Source organism: Phascolarctos cinereus, unplaced genomic scaffold (assembly GCF_003287225.1).
Source record: "Phascolarctos cinereus isolate Bilbo 61053 unplaced genomic scaffold, phaCin_HiC Scaffold_5;HRSCAF=322, whole genome shotgun sequence".
Lineage (NCBI taxonomy): Eukaryota > Metazoa > Chordata > Mammalia > Diprotodontia > Phascolarctidae > Phascolarctos > Phascolarctos cinereus.
The window spans coordinates 448,306,002-448,327,955 of record NW_027555958.1 but is presented as its reverse complement, the minus strand read 5'-3'; the positions used below and the strand labels follow the sequence as shown (position 1 = coordinate 448,327,955).

The window sequence follows — 21,954 nt, the reverse complement described above, 5'->3', positions numbered from 1 at the left end:
GGAGTGATTGCAGCAGGCAGGCAACAGCTCTGGGAGGGGGGAGTCCTGGCTCCCCGGCCCCCAGGGCTCTCTCACTGCAGGGGGCCTGCCAGCCCAGCCGGTCACATCTGGGGGCTAGGTCGGGGCCCAAACTGGACCCATACGTCAATCAAGACCAGGGTCAAAGCCTTATCTGAGATGGGCGGGCCTCACTCAGACCAGGATCAGGGCTCAGTGTGAGGCCAGGCTCAAAACCAGTGCTCAGACTGAGACCAAGATCAGGACTCAGGGGCAGTTAGGTGGTATAGTGGATAGAGTCCTGGGCCTGGGTTCAAATCCAAACTCTGACACTCACTAGCTGTGGGACCCTGGGCAAGTCGTTTAACCTCAGTTTCTTCTTCTGTAAGATGGGGATAATGCTGAACACACCTACCTGCCAGGGTTGTTGTGAAGCTCAAATAAGATAACTTGTAAAAGCACTCAGCACAGTGCCTGGCACATAAGAGTTCTTATAGAAATATGTTTGTTATTATTGTCGTTAGGCAGGAGCCATTGACGGGGCTCAAACTGGGGCCAAGACCAGGATCAGGACCAGGGTCAGGGTCAGGCTCAGGGCTCAGCCCGGGACCAGGCTCAGGGCTCAGCCACTGAGCCGTTGTCCTCGGAGAACAGCAAGAATAAAGCGAGGGTGGCGAGGGCCGGAGAATGGGGGCGGGGCGGAGGAGGGGGAGGAGGAGGCCCGTGGGCAGGTCTGGCAGCGTGGCGTGGGCGGGGCCGGAGGCGGGGCCGGCCCAGATCCCCCAGACCTGAGCCTCAGCCCGGCTGGGCGAGCAGTAACACCAGCCGCAGGCTGCCTCCAGCGCCCGGCCGCCGGCCCCGCGCAGAAGAGTGAGTTCCCAGGCGGGGGAATAGACGGACAGGCGGACGGACAGACGAACGGTCGGACAGCCGGCCCGCCTTCTCGCACTCCCGGCCTGGCAGTGCCCGGTGAGTGACCCCCCACCGCACCCCGGGACCCCGCCCCCCGCCGGAATGTGGCCCGGCACCGCCAGAGTTTAGCGCACCCACAGAGCCGGGCGGGGCCCCAGGCCTCCGGAGCTGGACCGCGACGACCCTCCTCGAGGGGCCGGCCTGAGCCGGTAGGCGTTGACGCTGCACCGGGCACCTAGAGCCTAGGGGAACCTAGGACTGGGGCCACGGAGCGGGGCTTCTGCGAAGATCACGGGCGCAGGGGTGGGGGAATCCAGGCTTGCGTCCTCGGGAAACCCCCTTTCTAATAAGGATGTGCTTCACCCAGCGCATCGGAACCAGGGGCAGATGGGGTGGTGAAGAGAGCCCGGAGGTTGGAGGCAGAGGCCCTGGATTCCAATCTTGGTTCCGACACAGTTTCCTCTTCTGCAGAATGGGCACGATTATAACCCCTACCAGCCAGGGCTGCGGTGAGCTCCTTTCTGTTAATAGGAGCCCCTCCAGCCATGAAGCTGGAGACGATTGTGGGCTTGTATTAGTCCTCCCACCAGAAGCATCTGAAGCCCCTGGCTGTGTCTCAGTTGTTCCCTCTCTACAATGGACTGTTGGGGAGGGGAAGTAGATGGGCTGATACCTGAGGCCTCTGCTAGCCCTGTGCAGCTCCAGGGCCAGTCCCACTCTGAGTGACTTCATGTGGGCAGGGTTGGGCAGGGCAGCCTTCCTGGAGGAGGTGTGTTTGAGGCAGCTTTGGAAGAAGCTGAGATCAATTGGCTGTTAGAAATTGCTTTTAACCAGGGAGGACACTGAGGCCCAAAGAAGGAAAGAGACTTAGCCCAACTTGGAGATTCCCAAGTCAGTGCCCTCCCTCCCCCTTCCCCCACCGCAAACATCTGGACTTTCTAAGTGGGACACAGGACACAGAGGTAAGGTAGGATGTACTGCCCTGGTGCACAGGGAGACCTAGAGTGGGGAGGTAAGCACGGATGAGGCTGGTGGGGGAATACAGCTTCCTTTTCACCCAATCCTTTGAGGCAGGCCAGACTCATAGTCCCTGTTTTCCTAAAGAGAAAAACTGAGGCCCAGACTCTTAGGTGACTTCTGTAGGGTCCCAGGAAAGCCCCAAGCCCTGGCCTGGCTCTGCATAATGAATAGTAGATCTGGAGGGAACCTAAGATACCAGGGAGTCTGTGACATTTGAGGAAACCCAGGCTAAGCAAGAACGAGGACTTGCCCTGGGTCACACGTCCAGGTGTTCTATCTCCCAGGCCTGAGATTTTCCCTCAAAAGAGGCCCTGAAAGGCCTCTAGAGGACATCAGAGGTCCAGCACCCCGTGCTTGGAGGGGGACAGATGGAAAAGCCAGGCTGATTCAGGGTTGGCAATGGGTGTGGGTATATGGGGGAGGGGGAGAATAAAAGGGAGGTGAAGGGACAGGGGCCTCCATGGAACCCTCCTGATCTGAGTTCTCAGAGCTATCCTGGTGGGGATGGTGTGTGTGTGTGCGGGGGGGGGGGGGGGGGAGATTACCCTTGGCCTGGGAGAGCAGAGCCAACAGCAGTGGGGGTTAGAGAGTCCTCAAGGAGCCAGCTGAGGCTGTCCCAGAGTAGGAGGGGCTGCCGGGGGGGGGGGGGAGTGAGCGCCTCCTCCCTGGAGGGTTTAAGCAGAAGCTGGATGCTCACTTGTCTGGATGTCACACGGGGGATTCCTTTGTGTATGGGCTGGACCAGATACTCTTGAGGTGGCTGCCAACTCCAGTTCTGGGATTCTGTGAATCTAGGGAGGGGCCATTGGAGGCAGGAAACAGAGTGATTCTTCTCTGTTTGCAAAGAAAGAGTTGTCTGCTTTCTATCTCCCTGAGTCCACACCAAAACCTGGGGAGGGAGGATCCAGAGTGGGATCTGCTCTGTTGTTTTCTACATTTTACAAAAAAGGAAACTGAGGCCGAATGAGAAGAATCACACCTGTCCCAGAACCGCCCCCCCCCAGCAAGGTCCCTCAGTCCACCATCAGCAAGCACCTGCATGTATGCTAAGCTCTGTGCTAGGCACTGGGGACTCTGAGAGCCCAGGCCCTGGGGGAATCTCTCCTTCTCTGGGCCTCCTGCTCAAGCAAAGGCCATTGGAGCATAGGAGCATTATATTTTGAAATGAAAGCTGCTAGAGCCATTTCGTCAGCCCCATCCCCCAAGAAAAACAGCCCCTGTCCTGGTGGGGAGGGGCTCACCCTTGCTGCATAGACTGGCCCTCAGAGGCATTGAAATGGAATCTTTCCCCACTCCCCTTCTGGAAGAAGCCCAAAGAGGCTATTGACTTACCCCTAAAGGGTGGGATGGGAAGGAGGGAGGGGAGATGCTTCTGGCCAAGGGGGCCCTCCAGCCTTTCTTTCACATGAGTCCAGTCTCTGGTAATAGTCACCTCCAGAAATCCACACTGAACCAGGAGTCAGAAAAGAGGCCTATTTCTGACACTGATGGGCAGCAATCCCTCTCAGTGCCTCAGTTTACTCTGCTGTAAAATGGAGACAATTAGTCCTCACACTCTCTACCTTCCAGGAGTTTATGGGGAAGGTACTTTTTTCACTTCAAAGCTTCAGAGAAATGGGCAGGCAGGCTCCTGACTCCTGTTCTTGCTCCCTCCTCAAGCTAGAAAGTTTGCCCCATTCATTCCCTTGCCCCCTCACCATCACCCCAGATATGGCCTTGCCCAAAGCAACCCACAGGGTTGCCTTGTGTCTGAAGACCCAGGAAAAAAGAGGCAGCTGTGTGGTCATACCAGGGCCAACTTTAGTCCTTTACTCTGAGGTTGATACACAGTCCCTCTGCTCCAGTCAGGAAGGCAACTTCTTTTTTTGGAGGCCCCTTAGGGCTCACCTCTCTGGGACCTCTTTTCCCTGCTCCCCACAAGGTTCAGTCTCTGGCCCTTTCTTAGGGGTCTTTTCCTGATTCTCTCCAGGGGGTTCCGGGGGTCAGGGAAGACAGAGCTGGCTCCCACTGACCCATTAGGCACCTGGCCCTGAGTTAAAGGAGAATCAGAGATTGCCCAAGGAAAGGGCAGGGGTGGGCTTGGTGGAGTTTCCATCGTGGATTCATCTCCCTGGGACTCCCCTTCCTGGGAGGGAAGCAGAAGAGGAGAAGGGACAGTTTCAGGGTTGTATCTTAAATAGCAGCTCTGCTTGGGAGGAAGGAGTGCATGTGTGTGTGTGTGTGTGTGTATGACACAGACAGAGGCAGACTCTTGGAGAGGCAGTGCAGCAGAATGGGCCAGTGAGCTGGCTTCAAGCCCAGCCCCAACAACCCCGGCCGTACTCCTCAGGAAAGTGAGAATGATTGTTCTGTCTCAGAAAGTGCCTTGCCAGCATTGCTGAAGGTCGCTGTTTCAAGGAAGATCGCTAGTCTATCGGTGGGATGACCCTGAATATATAATCTTTGTGTGCCTTCAGAAGGGGCCAGACAAGGCCATTTCTAAGGGCCTTTCAGCTCTAAGGTATAAGAGGAGGCCACCAATGGATCAAACTCACCCACCCACCCCCAGCCTGAATCACTAGGACCCTGCAGAAAGAAGAAAAAACACCACAACCAGGTTTTGAGGGCCTGGATCTCAGGGAGGGCTCCCTTGGGAGTGACCAGCCTGAGGGTTTCCATACCCCTGTCCCATTCGGCCTAGGAGAACCTTGCCCTGTGGGCCGAGAGGAAGGAGCAGAGCGAGCTGAGCCCTGACCAGCCCCCACGGTGTCTGCATTGATGGCAAGCCAGGAGGGGCTACATGAGTCAGATGCGTCCTTCTGCCTATGTCCCCGGGCATCCTCTGGAGAAGAGGCCTCAGGAAGGGGAGCCTGGGCCAAACCCCCAAACTTCCAAGAGGAGATTTGAGGGGGAGGAATGCAATCCAGGCATGACCACCAGCCCGTTTGGATACACAGAGGTGGTGAGTGTAGGGTCAGGTCTGAGGAAAATGGGTTGCTTGGCAGAATGCAGAGTGTGTGAAGGGAAACAGGGCTGGAAAGTCAGACTGGAACCCAATTGTGAAGGGCCTTCAATGCCATTTCCTTTCCCTGGTCCTCGGTCCTCTCTGGCCTGGCCCCCTGGACATCTGCCAACATGTCAGCTGCTATTAGCTCTTATCCCATGTCCTTTGCCTTTGAGTTGGAAGGCACAGAATTAGAATGGAGAAAGTATACTCTGGACTGACAAGCATTTATTAAGCACCTGCTGTATGCCAGGAACTGTGCTAAGCACTGGGGATACAAAAAAAAAAAGGCAAAAATACTTGCCCTCCAGGAGCTAACATTCTAATAAGGGAAACAACAAATAAATCGCTAGGTGCACAGAAGATCCAGGTGGGGTGGAGTATAATCTAAGAGGGGAAGGCTAGCAGTCAAGGTTCTGGAAGAAGCCTCTTGCAGAAGGCGAGACTTGAGGGGCAGCTAGGTAGCACAGTGGATAAAGCACCGGCCCTGAAGTCAGGAGGACCTGAGTTCAAATTTGGCTTCAGACCAAACACTTGACACTTACTAGCTGTGTGATCCTGGGCAAGTCACTTAACCCCAATTGCCTAAAAGAAAAAACAGGTGAGACTTGAGTGGAGTCTTGAAGGAAACTAGGAAGCTAGGTGAGGAGGGAAGGCATCCCAAGCATGAGGGACAGCCAGTACAAAGGCAAGAAGATGGGAAATGGAGTGTTGCGTTTGAGGAACAAGAAGAATGCCATTGTAGCTGGGTGGTTGAGTATGTGGGAGGTAGTAATGTGTAAGATTAGAAAGGGAGGAAAGAACCAGGTTGTGAAGTGTTTTCAAGGTCCTTTGCCCAGAAGACTTCAGTATGGAAGGCCAGGGATGGCCAAGTGTGCAGGGAAATGGGGGCTTGGACTTTGATCAATGTAGATTGGCTCTGTGTCCTCCCTGGGCCCCATCCGTACCTCTCTCTGCCCAGGAATGGAAGATGGGGGATGGGGGGGCACTGCAAAAAGCCATATTTAAATGGGTCACAGCCTTTGATATGTAAAGGCAGTGAACTGTCCAGACCCAGAGTCAGCAGATGTGTCTGAAAGCTTCTGCGGAGTCATCCCCTCCACTACTCCCCCAGCCCCCATGACTAACCGAACACAGGCTTGAAACAATTGACCAAGGCTGAAGGACAGTTTCAGTTTGTGTGAAACCAGGTCCCTGCTCAGCGACCTCACAGGCTAGGAGAGATGGGATACCCCTGCCAGCCCGTCTACCCCCACAGAGAGCAGTATATGATATGCCAGCGCTGCAAGAACTACAGAAAAAGTGCCCTGTCAGTGCTCAGTAATGACTACTGGACAGATCGAATCTACAGGTGTTGAAAGGGTACAGTGTTAAAGGGGGTAAGAGCGAGGGCAGGGTCCATGGCTTATCAGGATTCTGCCTATGAGTCAGCAGTGTGGTATAATAGCCAAGAAAGTGAAGGTGATGTCAGGCTTTATTAAAGTGGGCCAGAGGAGGGGAGAGTCCCTCTGGTCAGGCTACAAATAGAAGCTTGAGTTCAGTTCTGGGCACCACAGATAAGGTGGAGTATCCAGACGAGGGCCACACCCAGAAGGTGAAGGGCATGAGTCTGCCACACCTGTTTCACCAGTCTCCAGGGTAAGGCCTCCTGAAACAGGTGTCTCAGCTTGAAGGAACTGGGAATGTTTCACCTGGAAAAGAGGAGACTCAAGGGGGACGTGAGAGATGCCTTCAAGTATCTGGAGATCTGCCAGGGGGAAGAGGGTTGAGTGTTGTTCTCCTTGGCCCCAGAGCCAGAACCAGAGACAGGGGGACAGACAGGAAAATTTTCCCAACAAATGGAGAGATGGGAGGTCTGTCCCTCTCCTTTGGGTTCTTCAAGCAGATGCTGAACAACCATTTGTTGGGAATGGACACATGGTGGCCAAGGCTGCACCCCACGGTATCTGGGTTCTCTCTCCTCCAGTTCTGGGTGTAAGGAGAGGGTTACTACTGTCCTTCCTTGCCTGGCCAGCCAGCAGCATCCTTAGCAGGGATGGGTGATGCCCGATTCCTCTTCTTGCTCCCCAGAGCCTGGCAGGGCTTGGCCACACATTTGCTGAATTAGAGTCTTCCTGGGTGAGGAAGCCCATCCTTCCCCGCGCCACAACCTACTTAGTCCTTCCCCTCTGTGGCTGCTCCTATCAGTCCTCTGAGGGGGCCCCTCCTCTTTTCCTCCCCACCTCCCCAGCCTGCAGCCCACACATCCTGCTGGGCTCTTTCCTCTTTCAGCCAGAAAAACCGGAAAGAGTTTTTTGGGCAGAAACGTCCCTCCCCCATGCCCTGGGAATCCCCGGGCCGGAACGGACCACGGGATATCCAGGAGGAAGTATCCCATTGCCAACCAACACAAAGCACAGGGCAGCTGTGGTCAACAAGGCCATCATGTCCAGTCCCCTGCCTCAGGACTGTCCTGCTAGCAGAGCTGAGAGAAAGTTCTTGTTTTCTAAGGAAGATGATGCCCAGCATCTCTGCAGAGCAGTGCCAGGAGTGTCTGCATTGAGGGTGGCTAGACACGGGCCTGGTCCTTGGACCTAATATAGCGCAGGGAAAATGGAGAAGGCATTGAGCCCATGACTGTGGTAGGGTCTGGGGGGAGATGCCCAGTTTCCACTGAAGCCAGCCCAGCCCCTCCCCTCATGGAGCTCAGCTTCTAGCAAGGTCTGCCTGGCCTCTACCCAGACCTCCAGTGCTCCAGATGACATGCTGGGTGCATCAGCGAGGGCCGGGGAAGCTGCTGGGGGAGGTCTGAGTGGGGCAGGCTATGACCGCTTGGCATATAGGAGGTCCTTGGTAAATGTCAAGTGTGGATTCTATCAAGAAAGCTTCCTGTGGGAGGTGGAATTTGGGTTGACCTTGGAAGGATGGGTAGGATTTCAATATGGGGGATGGGGGAGTCCAATGTTCCAGGTTTCAGGAACAGTGTGAAAAAAGGCAGGAACAATAACCTAGGTTTATAGATCCGGAGATGGTCGGGACCTTAAAGACCATCGTTCTCAACCCCCTCATTTTACAGATGAGGAAACTGAGGTTCAACCAGGTTATACAATGTTTGTCTAGGGTCACATAGTAAGTATCTTGAGTGACGGGTAGGGTGTCCTGAGGGCAGGGGGCTAGCCACTCATAGCTCCATCTGTTTCCTGTAGGCCAGAGGCTTCAGCCACCCAGCCATGGCTTTGTGCCTGAAACAGGTGTTCAACAGAGACAAGACGTTCCGGCCTCGGAAGCGCTTTGAGCCGGGCACCGAACGCTTTGAGCTCTACAAGAAGGCGCAGGCCTCGCTGAAGTCGGGCCTGGACCTGCGGGCCGTGGTGCGGCTGCCACCTGGGGAGAGCATCAATGACTGGCTGGCCGTGCACGTGGTGGACTTCTTCAATCGCATCAACCTCATCTACGGGACGATGGGAGAGTGCTGCACAGAGGCCAGCTGCCCCGTGATGTCAGGTGGCCCGCGCTATGAGTACCGCTGGCAAGATGAGCAGCAGTACCGGCGGCCCGCCAAGCTGCCCGCACCCCGCTACATGGCGCTGCTCATGGACTGGATCGAGGGGCTCATCAACAATGAGGACGTCTTCCCCACCCAAGTGGGTGAGTGCCCTAGCCTGTGGTGGGAGGGAGGCAGAGGCTGGGGGCGTCAGGAAGCCCCGTGGACAGGGGAAGAGGAAGACAGGCACAGCCCTGCCCTGGGGAGCCCACGTGGGGAGGCAGCTCTTGGCCTGCAAGGAACTCCCGTTAAATGACAGTCCCTGAGTAGGAGACGGAGTCCTGGAGGGAGAGGACTGGGGCTCCGTAGAGGAAAGAACACAGTGATGGTATTCTCCTCCTCCTCTTATCTCCTCCGTCCAGAAGCTGGGCCTCTGGCTTTAGGCAGAGTGTCTCTGACCCACCCTCTTGCTGAGGTATCCCTGACCTCATTCTGCTGGGGCTGGGGAGGAAGGCAGTCAACTAAGGAAAGATAGCATAGGCATAACAGCTTGTGAGGCCTCAACCATGTCCCCACCCAGCCCAGCTCCCTCTCTGGGGAATGGGATCTCTCTGTGGCCTGTGGACTCAGGCAGTGTTGATGCAGGCCCTTCTCACTCTATGGATTAGAAAGACTCCCTTGGCCTGGCTGGGTCTTCCCAGTAAGAGTCCCTAACACTGAAAGTGTCCCATCAGACACTGGGCGACTCCCCGAGGGTCCAGCCTTGAGAAGGAGGGGGGTCTAGGTGAACTTGGAGGTTCCTTCCAGCTTTGGGGATCTAGAAGTGTCTCCACTCATCCCTGCCTCAGCACGGGGGAGGGAGAGCTTAGGGTCTCAAGGAGAGCCTGAGAAAGTTTGGAAATGGCCGAGGCCATGCTGTTAAAGGAACAAGGAGGATCTAGCCTAGAGAACCAAAGTTGAAGTGCGGGGATACAGCCCAGTGGTGGGAAGAATGTTAGATGTAGACTCAGAGGACGTGGGTTCAAATTCTGCCTTTTCTAGTCACTGTCTTGTAATTTAAGCTGCTTCCCTTCTTTGGACCTCCACCTTATCATCTCTAAGGCAACGTCTTAGTGGCCTCCAACGTGCTCTGTAGCACTAGTTCTGTGAGCCGGGGAAAAAGCCATAGCTGCCTGGGGGAGTCACAACTCTTGACAGTATGTCAGAGGGGGCAGAGGGCCAGGAGGTCTGGGATCAACTGTTTGCCTGGGTCAGGCCTCTTTGGAAGGCTAGGTTTGTTACTGGGCACCACATTTTAAGAAGGATGTTGATCAGCTGCCTGGATGGAGAGTAGCCTTGGGCCCATGTCTTAGGAGTCTCTGTTGAGGGAGCTTGGGGTGTTTAAACTGGAGAAGAGAAGGCTCGGGTAGATGAGCGCCGTCTTGAGTATTTGAAGGGCTGTAATGTGGAGGAAGGATCAGTCTTTTTCTGTTTGGTCCCTGAGGTCAGAACTAGGAAAAACAGAGGGGGAGGGGAGGTTGCAAAGATGCCAATTTAGTCGGGATGTCAAGAAGAACTTCCTAAAGTGGATTGGGCTATCTCAGGAACTTCCTAAAGTGGATTGGGCTATCTCAGGAGGTAGTGAGCTCCCCGTCTTTGGAGGTCTTTAAGCCGAGGCTGGACAACCCCTAGTCTGGGATGTGACAGCAGAGATTCCTTCCTGGTTGGGTCTCTTCCAACTCTCAGATTCCATGATTCTGATCTTAGACAACAGGTCTGCTCCATCTCCCGGCCTAGACTCAAAGTCCCTCTGGCATGGTAGGGTCTACCAGAAGTTCTGTATCGCTGGGAGAGCCTTCAAGAGCCACCTCCCATCCACACCAGAGAAGAAGCTACTATGGGTCAGTCAGTTACAGATGAGCAGCAAGGCCCCAGGACACTGCTGGGTTCAGCGTCCCACATGTCTAGTGTCTAGGTCTCCCTTACCCCAGCTGGATAATACAAGTCACTGGGGAAAGCAGACTCCACGATGGCTGGTTCCAGGTATGGAGGTGGGCTTTCTTCCGGCCTCTAGCCACTCAACTGGTCCCTCCTCCCATAGATCCCTCCCTCCCCCAGAAAGCCATTCACAAGCCCCATTTTTTTCCAGACTACAAGCCTCCCTTCCTGTCTTGGGTCACACCCCCCGAGCCAATCACCAGCCTCTGTCAGTCACTGTGACCCTCACCTTTTCCACATACATACTCCATGTCACACCCATAAGATAGCATTGTTCCCCAGGAAAACATGGGTGTAACTGCTTATATGTAAGATGACAGAACCCTAGAGTCCCCAGTTGGAAAGGACCTTTGAAGTCATCCAGTTCCACTGTAAAAACCTGTCACCAGGTAGGTGGCTACCCAGCCTCTATTTGCATATCTCCCATGACAGGGAGCTCACTACTTGAGAAGACTGCCCATGCAGCTTAGAGCGTTAGAAAGTCCTTCGTAAGATTAAGCAGAAACCTTATCCCTCATTAGGTCGCGATTAGGCAGCAAGGATATTCAACAAACCTTTATTAAAACATGTGGAGCCTACAATATGAAGAGACATGGGTTTGGGGATAGATGAGGTCTGGCCCAGGCCCTGCCTTCATGGCACTGCCAGACTCAGAGGGGGGTACACTCAGACAACAGTACATATAATGTTCCCTAACTCAAGACGGACAAATACAGTGTGACATGAGATCTAATGGGGAAGGTGCTGGAAGCCTGGGGAGCCAGGGGAGGGGGCATCCTGGGATCAGTGGCAGTGGACTGGGGGCGTGAAAGACGGGACAGGAATTCAACAGTAGGATGGAAGTTCCTTAGAGGCAGAAACCGTGTTGTTTTTGGCTTCTCTGTGCCTGGCATGTGGTAGGCACTCAAATAAATGTTGATTGCATTGAACCAAAAGAAACTGGCAAAGACAGAAAGCACCATAAGGAAGTAATTACCTAGGCAGAGGCCCAGAGGTGGGGTTGAGGATGGTCAGGGCACCTTCCTAAGGCAGACTTATCCTGCTTGGCTGGCTCGTAGTGTGTGTGCAGGAGAGTGATGGAATGAAGCCGGATGCTGCCAGATCACAGAGAGCCTTGAACGCCAGGAAAACAAGTGAGTGTGAACATGACTCAGTGGGCAAAAGGGAGACCATGATGATGTTTAGAGCAGAGGAGAGACCACATGTGATGTGATAAAAGATGATTCTGGCAGTGATGGGGAAGCCCTGAATGGGAGCTAATGCCATAGTCCTCATGGGTGATGAACTTGGGCCCTTTCCTATTGTGATTGCCTTCCCCTGGCCATACTCCAGCTTTCCTAAAACGCAGGGCTGACAGCTGAACACAAACCCCCAGTTGTGGCCAGTCCAGGGCAGAGGACATTTCAGTCTTTTTTTTTTTTTAGTGAGGCAATTGGGGTTAAGTGACTTGCCCAGAGTCACACAGCTAGGAAGTATTATGTGTCTGAAGCCGGATTTGAACTCGGGTCCTCCTGAATCCAGGGCCAGTGCTCTATCCACTGCGCCACCTAGCTGCCCCAGGATATTTCAGTCTTGTGTGACTCTTCATGACCCCACTTGGGGTTTTCTTGGCCACTGGAGTGGTTTGCCGTATCCTTCTCCAGCTATTCTGCATATGAGGAAGCTGAGGCAAACGGGGTGAAGTGACTTGCCCAAGGTCACACAGCTAGTAAGTGTCTGAGGCCAGATTTGAACTCTGGAAGAGGAGTCTTCTTGACTCTAGACCTGGTGCTCTGTCTACTGCACCACCTTACGACTGGCTCTCCAAAAGCAGCCTAGGATCCTACCAGCTCTTCTGGCTGAACTGCACATTGCTACTGACTGACAAGGAGCTTGCAGCCCACTGTAAACCTCACATCTCTTTCAGACAAATTGCAGCCACACCATGCCTCCCCCATCTTATACTTTAAAAGCTGCTTTTCTTGAAACCCAAATGTGAGATTTTACATTTCCCTCCATCAAATTTCGATGTGTAAGACAGCCCAGCATAGGGGATAAAGGCCCAGCCTTCATATCAGGAAGACCTAAGTTCATATCCAGCCTTGACTCAACCTGGCAGTGTGACCCTGGACAAGTCACTTATCCTCTCAATGCCCCAGAAAGCTCTGAGTCTAAGTCATAGAGGAAGTATCCAGAACTGGGCTCCTTCCCTGTCCCCATAAACCCTCCCTTTTTCTGAACTTTCCAGTTACTATGAGGACACTACCATCTTCCTGGTCACCATCTTCGGCCCCTCACTTGAGTTCCCTCCATATATTGATTTAATCCTGTGCAAAGCTTGAAATTTCTACCTCTGCCATGTCCATTGTCTCCTCAGACACAGCCCCCACCCTAGCACAGGCCCCCATCACCTCCCACCTGGACTATTGTAGTAGCTGCTGGCGGGTCTGCCTGCCCTGTCTCTCCCCTCTCCAGGCCATCCTCCATTCAACCACTGAAGCAAAGGTCTGACCTTGTTAGATCCCCCCACCCTCTCACTAGACTCCCATCACCTCCACTTTCAAATAGAAAACCCTCTGTTTGTTTGGCACTCAAAGCCTGGCCTCTTTTCATCTACCTTTCCAGGCTTCTCTCTGTGCCATGTAGCCATGGAGGAGCCGGTGGAGTTGGAGATGGCCTGCTTAGAGAAACAGAAGAACTAGAGAGTAGGGGGTCTCTGAAATGTTGGGAGGGGAGACGAAATCGAAGCAGGGGAAATGGGTAAGAGCAGGAGTCAACACCTGTGTTCAAGCCCCCAGCTGGCACTTACTAGCTGTGAGATAATTGGCACAGAACTTAGGTTCTCAGAGCCTCACTTTCCTCATCTGTAAAATGGGGCTAATAACCCTCACCTTACTGTCCTCAGAGGGTCATGGGGAAAGCACTTTGTCAATTTTAGGGAGATTTAGTTTCAGCAGTGTCTGTGGCTACAGGTGAGGGTTCAATAAAGTCCTTTAGATTTAGAGGCAGAGGGGATAGAAGCCAGATTGAAATGAGCAGAGAAAAGACTGAGACGTGCTATTTTTCCATCTGGTGAATTGGTTGAGGACTTTCATGGTCTCAGTTGCCATCTTTCCAGTGTGGAAGGGCGGGAAGCGTTTTTGTTTTTGTATCTGTTACCTGGTACAGTGCTTGGCATACAGTAGGCACTTAATAAATGCTGGTCAAATGGATGATTTTTAAAAAAGGAATACTATTTTTACATCGTGGTGGAGGCATCCACCCCTGTGCAGAGGCAGGAGGCTCACAAGCATTGCCTACCACACATCTTTCCAGCCTTTTTTAATGTATCAATCAATTAGGCTGGCTTTTTCCTCTCTCTTTTTAAACCTTTTAAAAATTGCTATTTGTTATATGGGATGGCTCTGTGGGAGGGGAAAGGATACAGGGGAAAACTGTAATGTTATAAAAAAAAAGTCAAGATGTATCAATAAACATTTATTTTCTAAATAATTTGTTAAGAAGTATATTGGGAGACAGGATCAAAGCAGAGAGAGGACCCCTCCTAGCTTGGTGACTTTCAGCGAGTCACTCACTTGTCTGGGCCTCAACATTCTTATTGGCAGAGTTAGCAGAATGAGATGGAGAAAACAGCTCTGCCTTAGAGCATGAAGACTGAGGGAAGATGAGAAAGTGACCTGGAGTCTGGGGTTCTAATAGTGGCTCTGTCATGAGATCACTGGTTGGTGGTCTCTAAGCTAAGGTCTCTCCCCCTAGCTCTGGCATTTTGGGCTCCTCTGGGATCTGCAGAGGGCCTGTATGCTCCAATCAGTGCCTCCAGGAAAGCAAACACAGATAAGTACCCGAAGAAGGAAGGTCTTGACTTTAGATTTATTGGAAGTGGACCCAGCAGAGGACCACGAGGAAAAGGTCAGCGCTCCCTGATTTAGGCGGTCGCAGGAAGCAGGATGGGTGTTCTCCTGTCCAAGGAGGACCAAAAGAAGGCTGAGAGACACAGGCAGAGAAGCAGACAAGCTGCTGGGAGGTGGGTGGGTTCCTCTCAGCTACTGCCCAACCTTATTCATTAGAAGAGGTTCTTCTGCCGGGGATGATTGCTCAGCTGTGTGAGCTGTGTGTTTGTGTAGGGATGACTGGGGACCCTATGGCAGGTTCCTGCCCTACTTTGCCTGTTTATAGGTTGTGGAACTGAGCTGGAGTGGGGCCTGGTCTATTCTGGGAATTGAGGGAACCAACCTATGATGAGAAACAGCCCCAGGCTGGCCCACAACATGGCAGTGTGAGGCTTTCTGCGCTGTCACCACAAGGGGCAGTATGGAGCCAGGGAGGCCATCTCCTCCAGTAAGACTGGAACCATCCTGCACATGGCTGAAATGGAAGCTATTGTAATCAGCTGACTGCATAAAGCCGAAGTGGGTTTGATGGGAAGAGTGTTGGGATTTGGAGGTCCGGATTCCAGCTCTGCCACTAACCACCTGCCCAGTTGTAACCTTCACCTGTGCTGGGGCTTCTGAGCTTCTGTCTCCTGTAAAATGAGGAAGCTGGATTAGACAGCGTTGGCCGTCCCTTCAAATTCCAGAGCTATGCTCCTCTGCCCTGCCTGGGATAAAGCCATTAGCAGCCTGGACTAGATGAAAAGATGTTTGCATTTGCGGAAGCATTTTTGAGTTCCACATCAGCCTCGGCAACAGAGGTGTAGGTGGGGCCTTCACTGACAAATTTGCTCATCGTTTTTTCCTCCTGAAGCTAAGGGTCTGAGGCCTATTAACCTAAGCTATTCCTTCTCTTTCATTTTCTGCTCTCAGAATGAATCTGAAGGGAGTGGTGGACTGGGCAGGAAGCTCAGGGCATGATCTCAGAGTGAGATGTAAATGAGAGGTGAATTTTTGCCTCTTCTCTTTCTTCAGAATGGGGCAGAGGACCCCAGTGTCCTGGCTCTTCTGCAGGGAAATGAGCTTGGAAATGGGGGCAAGGTACATATGAAGGGACTATTGTACAGGGGTCTGAATATCCCAGGGTCCAGATGTCCAGGGGTCTAGATATCCAGGGATCTATATGTCCAGAGGTCCCTATGTCTAAGGGCCCTGATGTCCTGGAGTCCTAAATATCCAGGGGTCCAAATGTCCAGAGGTCCCTATGTCCAGGAATGTCTAGGGTTCTGGACCTCCGGGGTCCAGGTGTCCAAGGGCCCAGATATCTGGGAGGTCTGGATTCCAAGGGTCTGGATTCTGAATCAGTTCTTTCTCCCTTACCTGCAGGTGTCCCCTTTCCCAAGAACTTCCAGCAAGTGTGCACCAAGATCCTGACCCGCCTTTTCCGTGTCTTTGTCCACGTCTACATCCACCATTTTGATGGCATCATCGCCATGGGTGCCGAGGCCCACGTCAACACCTGCTACAAGCATTTCTACTACTTTATCCAGGAGTTCAGCCTCGTCGACCACCGGGAGCTGGAGCCACTGGTGAGACAGGCCTCAGGCCTCTCTGCCCCTACAGCTGTTCTAGGCCCTCTTGCCTCCTTGCCCACCATGTCTATTTCTCCAGGGCCTTAAGGCTTACAAACCACTCCCCAACCCCCAAAGCCCATTATTAGCCCCATTTCATGGTGGAGGAAACTGAGGGCCCAAGAGCCCAGGGTCACAGAGCTAGTGAATGTCTGAGCCAGGCTTTGAACCCAGGTCTCCTGCCTTCAGGCCCACTCCCTCTGCAGACTCCATGTCTTCATATCTAAGCACAGGAGCCATTACCCTGCTGGGGGAGATGCCCACTCTCTCTGTGGACACTCTATTGTCCTCTACCCATCAAGGGCAGTGCAGGGCTCCTCTCCAGACCTGTCCACGTTGAGGTTTTGTGGCAGGAGGACCGCAGTCTCAAGCCTTTGGCCACTCTGTTTGGGGCTTGATGGTTTTAGGGGTGGTCACAGCAGTAAGGAAGCCTAATGTATAAAATTCTAGCTAGATAAATAAGGAGACAGAGGTCATTCTTATTATAGTGGGATCCTTCCCCTCACCATTTCACTGCCACAGACTTTCATGAAGCCCAGAGAACGCACTGGGGAACTGCCCCAGAGGACGAGATTACAACCTTCTCAAGGGGGGAATGGACTGGGGTGGGGGTGGGGGGAGAACAGGCCTTGAGGCCTAGGGGCTTCCTGATCCTTTGTCCTGACCTTCTTTGTCCATGCTTTTGACATTCCAGAGAGAGATGACAGAGAGGATCTGTCATTGAGCCCCCAACTGCTTGGAGGAAGATGCTGAACTTTGGCCTGGAGCTCCTGGGACCTTGGTGGGGAAAAGGCCACCACTCCCATAACTGTGGCCATGGAGGACCCACAGCCGCTCCCTTCCTCTGGTGACCCTCCCTGAGGCCCTCCAAATTCCAGTTTTCATTTTCCAGAGTCTGCCCACACTCTCTCCTGCTGGAAGGCGGTAGGGAAGGACCAGGAAGAAAGATAGACAAAAAAGGGACACACTTCAGAAATTACTTCGAGGGAGGGTGTCATGAATCTGAAATTTCCTTTGGGAGGCCTTCCCCACCTTCACCCCAAGCCAGACAAGACCCCTGAGCCTTTCAGGGAGGTAGATGATGTGGGGGTATAATTACAACCAAAAATTCTTCGACAGTATAGGGGCCAGAGCCAGGAGGGCTGTGTGTGACCCTGTGACCTGCCTTCAAGGGACTGTCAGTGAAGTCCAGAAGCATTTATTAAGTGCCTTCTATGTGCCAGGCACTGAGCTGAGGGCTGTGTGTCTGGCTGACTGGCTCTTGCGCCTAGGTCTATGTGTAGGTGTGATTCCTTCCCTGTGTGTATGTGTGTGGTTGTGTATTCCCGTGTGACTCCCTGGCTTCATGTGTCAGAGCTGAGGGCCTTGTCCATATGCAGCTGTAAGTGGGGGGAGAGTGTCTATGCCATCATTCCTCCCCCAGGGAGGACCTGTAGATCCAAGGATTAAGAAAGGGCTCCCTGAACAGTTGGGACCCTGATCCTAGCTGCCCTGAAGGCCCCCTACCCAACTCTGGTTCCCAGCCTGAGGCTCTCCTAGGAGACGTCACCCATATTGAGAGGGAGGGGGCGGTGTGGAGGGCCCTGCTGCTCTCAGAGGTGCCCTGTCCTTCCCCACCTCAAGAAGTCATTTTCAGGGGATTGACCACAAGCCCACCAACCAAGCAGGCCTTGCCTGCATCCAGCCAAGCTCTGGTGTGCTGTATAACCTGAGCTACTGCTGCTGTCTTTGGCCCAGATGGAAGCCATGTGCTGAGAGCCCTTGCAAAGACATCTGTGGGCAAAGCCAGTCTGGGCTCCCGAGGCTAATCTTAGGCTGTCAGGGCACCACAGAATAAGCTACTTGAATTGAAGAGACCATTCTTAGATTCTTGCCCAAAGCAAGAGCAGATCTGGCCTTTTTGTCAAGCCCTTCAGGGAAAACCACTTTTCAGGATTCTTTACTGCTTAAAGCAAGAGTTACCAGTTAGAGAAGCATGGAGGAGTATGTGTATCCAAGCCAGATTCCTCCTTCTCATTCTGTGCATTCATGCACACCCATCCTTCACACACTCATTGAAGACCCAGTGGGGTTGGAGGTGGAGAAAGAGTGAATGGGAGAGAGCTGAGGCCTGCTGGGGATGCCTGCTGACCTCTCCCCTCCGCCTTCCCAATCACCACCCTAATTAGATGCCACTGAGTTCTGCCCACTTATTCAGCCAATCATTACTGAACCTTCCCCCCAACTCTGAGCCAGGCCTAGCCAGGGGAGAGATGTGAGAAGGAGCAGAGCTAGTCCCTGCCCTCGGGAGCTTGTGGTCTTAGCGTCTCAGAATGCAGGATTTCAGCAGAGTCTTTACCTGCCCACCTTGTAAACTCTGATGGAAGCTTTGCTGGGACCAGAGCCAACCAGGCTAAAGTAAGAGGGTGGGGGGAGACCCTCATGCCCTGAGACCTGAGCCTAATTGACTTCTGCCATTCCCAGAGACTATTCACTCTGAAGGTGTGGAAGGAAGCAGACTGCGGGGAGGGGGGTATAGTCTGAGCCGGGGGGGGGGGGGTTGGATTCCAGGAAGCCTTGGCTTCTACTGGGGGTCCACCCACACCCCTCCACCCAGTGGCTAATCAGAGTAGTTGGAATCACCTTTTGCTGGGGTCAGTGCTGATCCATAGGGAAGGGGAAATTATTTTTCTTACATGAAGGAAAAGAGTGTATTGTTTCTATTTTAAAAAAGAAAAATAAAGAAGAAAGACAGTCCGTGTCTCTGTGTCTGACCAGATGGGCTCCTTTGATGTCCAAAGATTTAAAAAGCAAGGACAACCACACCCCAGAGGGAAGGGCTTAGGTCTGAGATCCAAAGCCCTGCCTAGGGTAGAGCTGGTATGGCTCTGAGCTCTGGGTAGGAGGGCTCAGCCTAAGGCTGGTGGGGTCCTGGAGCTCTGACCAGCTGGGGCTTCCACTGGTGCAGAGAAGAAGGAACACAGGGGCTCCCCTAGAAGTGCTGGGGGGCTGGCCCTCGGAAAGACTTCTGAGCACTCTATGGGAGGATTTAGAAGGGAGAACTAAGAGCCCTGGTCTGGCCCCCCAAGACTGGTCCAACCCAGGCTCCAGACCTTGTCTTCTTTCCTCTCGGAGTCAGAAGTGGCCCTTCCTGATCCCTAGGCTAGGGGACACAGCAAACAAACCTTATGGGCCCAGGAATGATGTGCCCATGTTTTCTCTGGGCTTAGGCTAGACTTCCAGAAGTCTTCAGGCCGGCCCCACTGATGGTGCCTAGAATTACTTCTGGGAGGTGTGATGAACCCCAAGCCACAGAATCTCCAGGCTGGAAGGGACTTAGATCCCCTGGACACATCGCTGTCATCCACCCTTCCTTGGGGCACAGGTGGGCCGTTCACTTCTTCACCAGGCAGCTCATTGCTTTGTCCAGCAAAGTTCTACCAACCCTACAGCATACTGGATCTGTCTCCACTCAGCCCCAGGCTCTCCTCCTCTTCCTCCTCCTCCTTCATCAGCCCTGGCACCTCTGTCTGCCTTCTGGGGCTGAGTAGAACCCCCCAAAGATCTGGCAAATACTTGGAGACAGCTCTCATGTCCCCCAGAGCCATCCCTTCTATGGGAGGGGATGAGGGAGAGAAACACAACACCTACACTGATTAGTCACTACGAAGTGTATATGTAAATGTATATGTAAAGTCAATTCAGTGATTTCGAGAGTGAAGGATCACTGACAGCTAGGGGAACCGGGAAGGGCCAGTGTCGGAGGGGGCCCCTGGGCTGAGGAAAGTTGTGCTTGTCACTCCACCCTAGGAGCACTTGGAGCAGGTGGGCTCCCAGGGCGACCCTCCCCATCACCCAGAAGTGAGCTGCCTTCGTATCACTAACTCAGAAAGCTTGCTCTGATCACGCTCACCTGCATGAACTGGTGGACCAGCCGATCAGTGCTCAGGGAAATTATGCGGCTCCTAGGATCAGGGCCCGAGAGGACTTTAGAGGTGATCAAGCACAACCCCCTTATTTTACAGATGAGTAAACTGAGGTCTAGAGAGGTCAAGTGATTTCCCAGAGGCACACAGCTAGAGATTCGAACCCAGGTCTTCCTGACTCCAAGCCCGGTGCCCTGTCTACTGTAACCTGCTGCTGCCTTTCAGGTTCTAGATCTAACTTACAAGAGAGAGACTTAGATCTCTCCCATATGCCCCCTTCTCTTCTCTGATACTGCCACCCTGCCCCGGTGCAGACCTTCCTCACCTCCAACTTGATCTGTTGCACTAGCTGCTGGGGGGGGGGGTCTGTCTGCCTCAAGCCTCTCCCCACCCCAATCCTTCCTCCACTCCAGCTGCCAAAGTGATCTTCCTAAAGTGTGGGTCTGACTATAGCATCCCCCTACTTCATAAACTCCAGCAGCTTCCCGTTACCTCCAGAATCAACTGTAAAAATCCTCTGTCAGTCAGTCAATAGGCTTATTGTGGTGTCAGGAGTTAGAGCAATCTAGTAATAAACATTTATTAAGGACCTACTGTGTGCTAAGCATCGTGCTAAAGACTAGGGACCTGAAGAAAGGCAAAAGACAGTTCCTGCCCTCAAGGAGCCCACAATCTAATGGAGCATTTAAACCCCAAGCACTGTTAGATTCGGTGATACCGGGCTCCTTGGTATTGCTTGAATAAGACCCTCCATTTCTCACCTCCAGGTGAGGCACTGGCTGTGCCCCCTACCTGGAATGCCTTCCCTCCTCATCTGTGCCTCTTGGCTTCCTTCAAGTCCCAGCTAAAATCCCAGCTTCTAGAGGAAGCCTTTACTGATCACACTTGGTGCTAGAGCCTCCTCTCTGTTAATTGGTCACAATCTATCCTATCAGTGGCTTGTTTTGTGCCATCTCTCCCATTAGACTGAGAGCTCCTTGGGGGCTGGGACTGGCTGTTACCTTTCTTTGTATCTCTAGCACTTAGCTAGATAAATGCTTGTTGACTAATGAGAGAGAAGGAGGGTGGTAGTGAGAGACAGAGACAGAGAGAGAGACAGAGAGACAGAGATGGAGAGAGAGATAGAGAGAGAGACAGAGAGAGACAGAGAGAGAGACAGAGACAGAGAGACAGAGACAGAGAGACAGAGAGAGAGACAGAGACAGAGAGAGAGAGACAGAGAGAGACAGAGAGAGAGACAGAGACAGAGAGACAGACAGAGAGAGACAGAGAGACAGAGATGGAGAGAGAGATAGAGAGAGAGACAGAGAGAGACAGAGAGAGAGACAGAGACAGAGAGACAGACAGAGAGAGACAGAGACAGAGAGAGAGAGACAGAGAGACAGAGATGGAGAGAGAGAGAGAGAGAGACAGAGAGAGACAGAGAGACAGAGACAGAGAGACAGAGAGAGAGACAGAGACAGAGAGAGAGAGAGACAGAGAGAGGTGGGGAAAGGGAGGGAAAAGAAAGGGAAAGAAGAGAGGGCAAGGGAGGGAGAGAGAGGAGGGAAGGAGAGAAGGGCAGAGAGAGAGAGATCTGGGATTTCTTCTGTGGGGATGCTTCCCCTCTGTTTATCTCCTGGTCCCCATGCAGAACAGGGGCTCATGGAGTCTTAGAGAGCGGCAGCCCTATTCTGCCCCTGAGATTGACTGTGGGTCCCGCAGGTGACCAAGGAATGTGAGGACCAGCAGCATATTTCCCCAAGGTTTTAAACCTCAAAGGAGGCCAGATGGAAAAGTACTGACAAGAGCCTTGTGACTTATCTAGTGTTGTGCAAGAGGAGGAAGGCAGAAAGGAGGGGGCCCTGTGGTGTCACAAGTTATCTCTGGAAGGATATTGCAGGACAGCTGAGAGGAGACAGTGCTCAGGAAACAGAAACTTAAACAGAAAAGCAAAATGAGACATGAGTGATAGTATTATCTTGTAGAAAGTCTTTGAGGCATCCCAGATGGAGAGCCTGATTTGGAGTCAAGAAGACCTGGGTTCAAACCTTGCACTTGCTGGGTAAGTCACTTAACCTCTGTCTGCCTCAGTTTCCTCATCTGGGGTCACTCTTTCATCCTGGAAGGCCAATTCCCCCAAGGGCAGCTGACTATTGCTCCATTTACAATTCCAAGGACAACTTGGAGGGGTTGTAGTTTCTAATACTACCACTCTTGAGCCCCTATCTGGTGTGCT

The 21,954-nt window shown here is 53.0% G+C and overlaps 1 protein-coding gene across 3 annotated transcripts; it reads left to right on the top strand.

The window, feature by feature from the left end:
• The first annotated feature begins 760 nt into the window (after positions 1 to 760).
• MOB3C (MOB kinase activator 3C) lies at positions 761 to 17,155 on the top strand. 3 transcript variants are annotated; one of them, XM_020987655.2, is made up of 5 exons: positions 761 to 966; positions 4,610 to 4,870; positions 8,098 to 8,539; positions 15,587 to 15,789; positions 16,526 to 17,155. In XM_020987655.2, exons 2-5 carry the CDS (start codon positions 4,709 to 4,711, stop codon positions 16,553 to 16,555), a joined length of 837 nt encoding a protein of 278 aa, XP_020843314.1. In that variant the 5' UTR covers positions 761 to 966; positions 4,610 to 4,708; the 3' UTR covers positions 16,556 to 17,155. The 3 variants fall into 3 exon arrangements, with proteins under 3 accessions (XP_020843314.1, XP_020843315.1, XP_020843316.1); XM_020987656.2 differs by lacking the exon at positions 4,610 to 4,870; XM_020987657.2 differs by lacking the exons at positions 761 to 966; positions 4,610 to 4,870 and adding an exon at positions 1,002 to 1,118.
• The last annotated feature ends 4,799 nt before the right edge of the window (positions 17,156 to 21,954 follow it).

What these genes read in the sequence shown, in the direction of transcription:
- MOB3C (XM_020987655.2), top strand. Translation starts at nt 4,709, where the DNA reads ATGAGTCAGATGCGTCCTTCTGCCTATGTCCCCGGGCATCCTCTGGAG. An exon ending in CGTTTGGATACACAGAGGTG is followed by an intron (nt 4,871 to 8,097) that starts GTGAGTGTAGGG and finishes TGTTTCCTGTAG; the next exon opens with GCCAGAGGCTTCAGCCACCC. An exon ending in ACCGGGAGCTGGAGCCACTG is followed by an intron (nt 15,790 to 16,525) that starts GTGAGACAGGCC and finishes TTGACATTCCAG; the next exon opens with AGAGAGATGACAGAGAGGAT.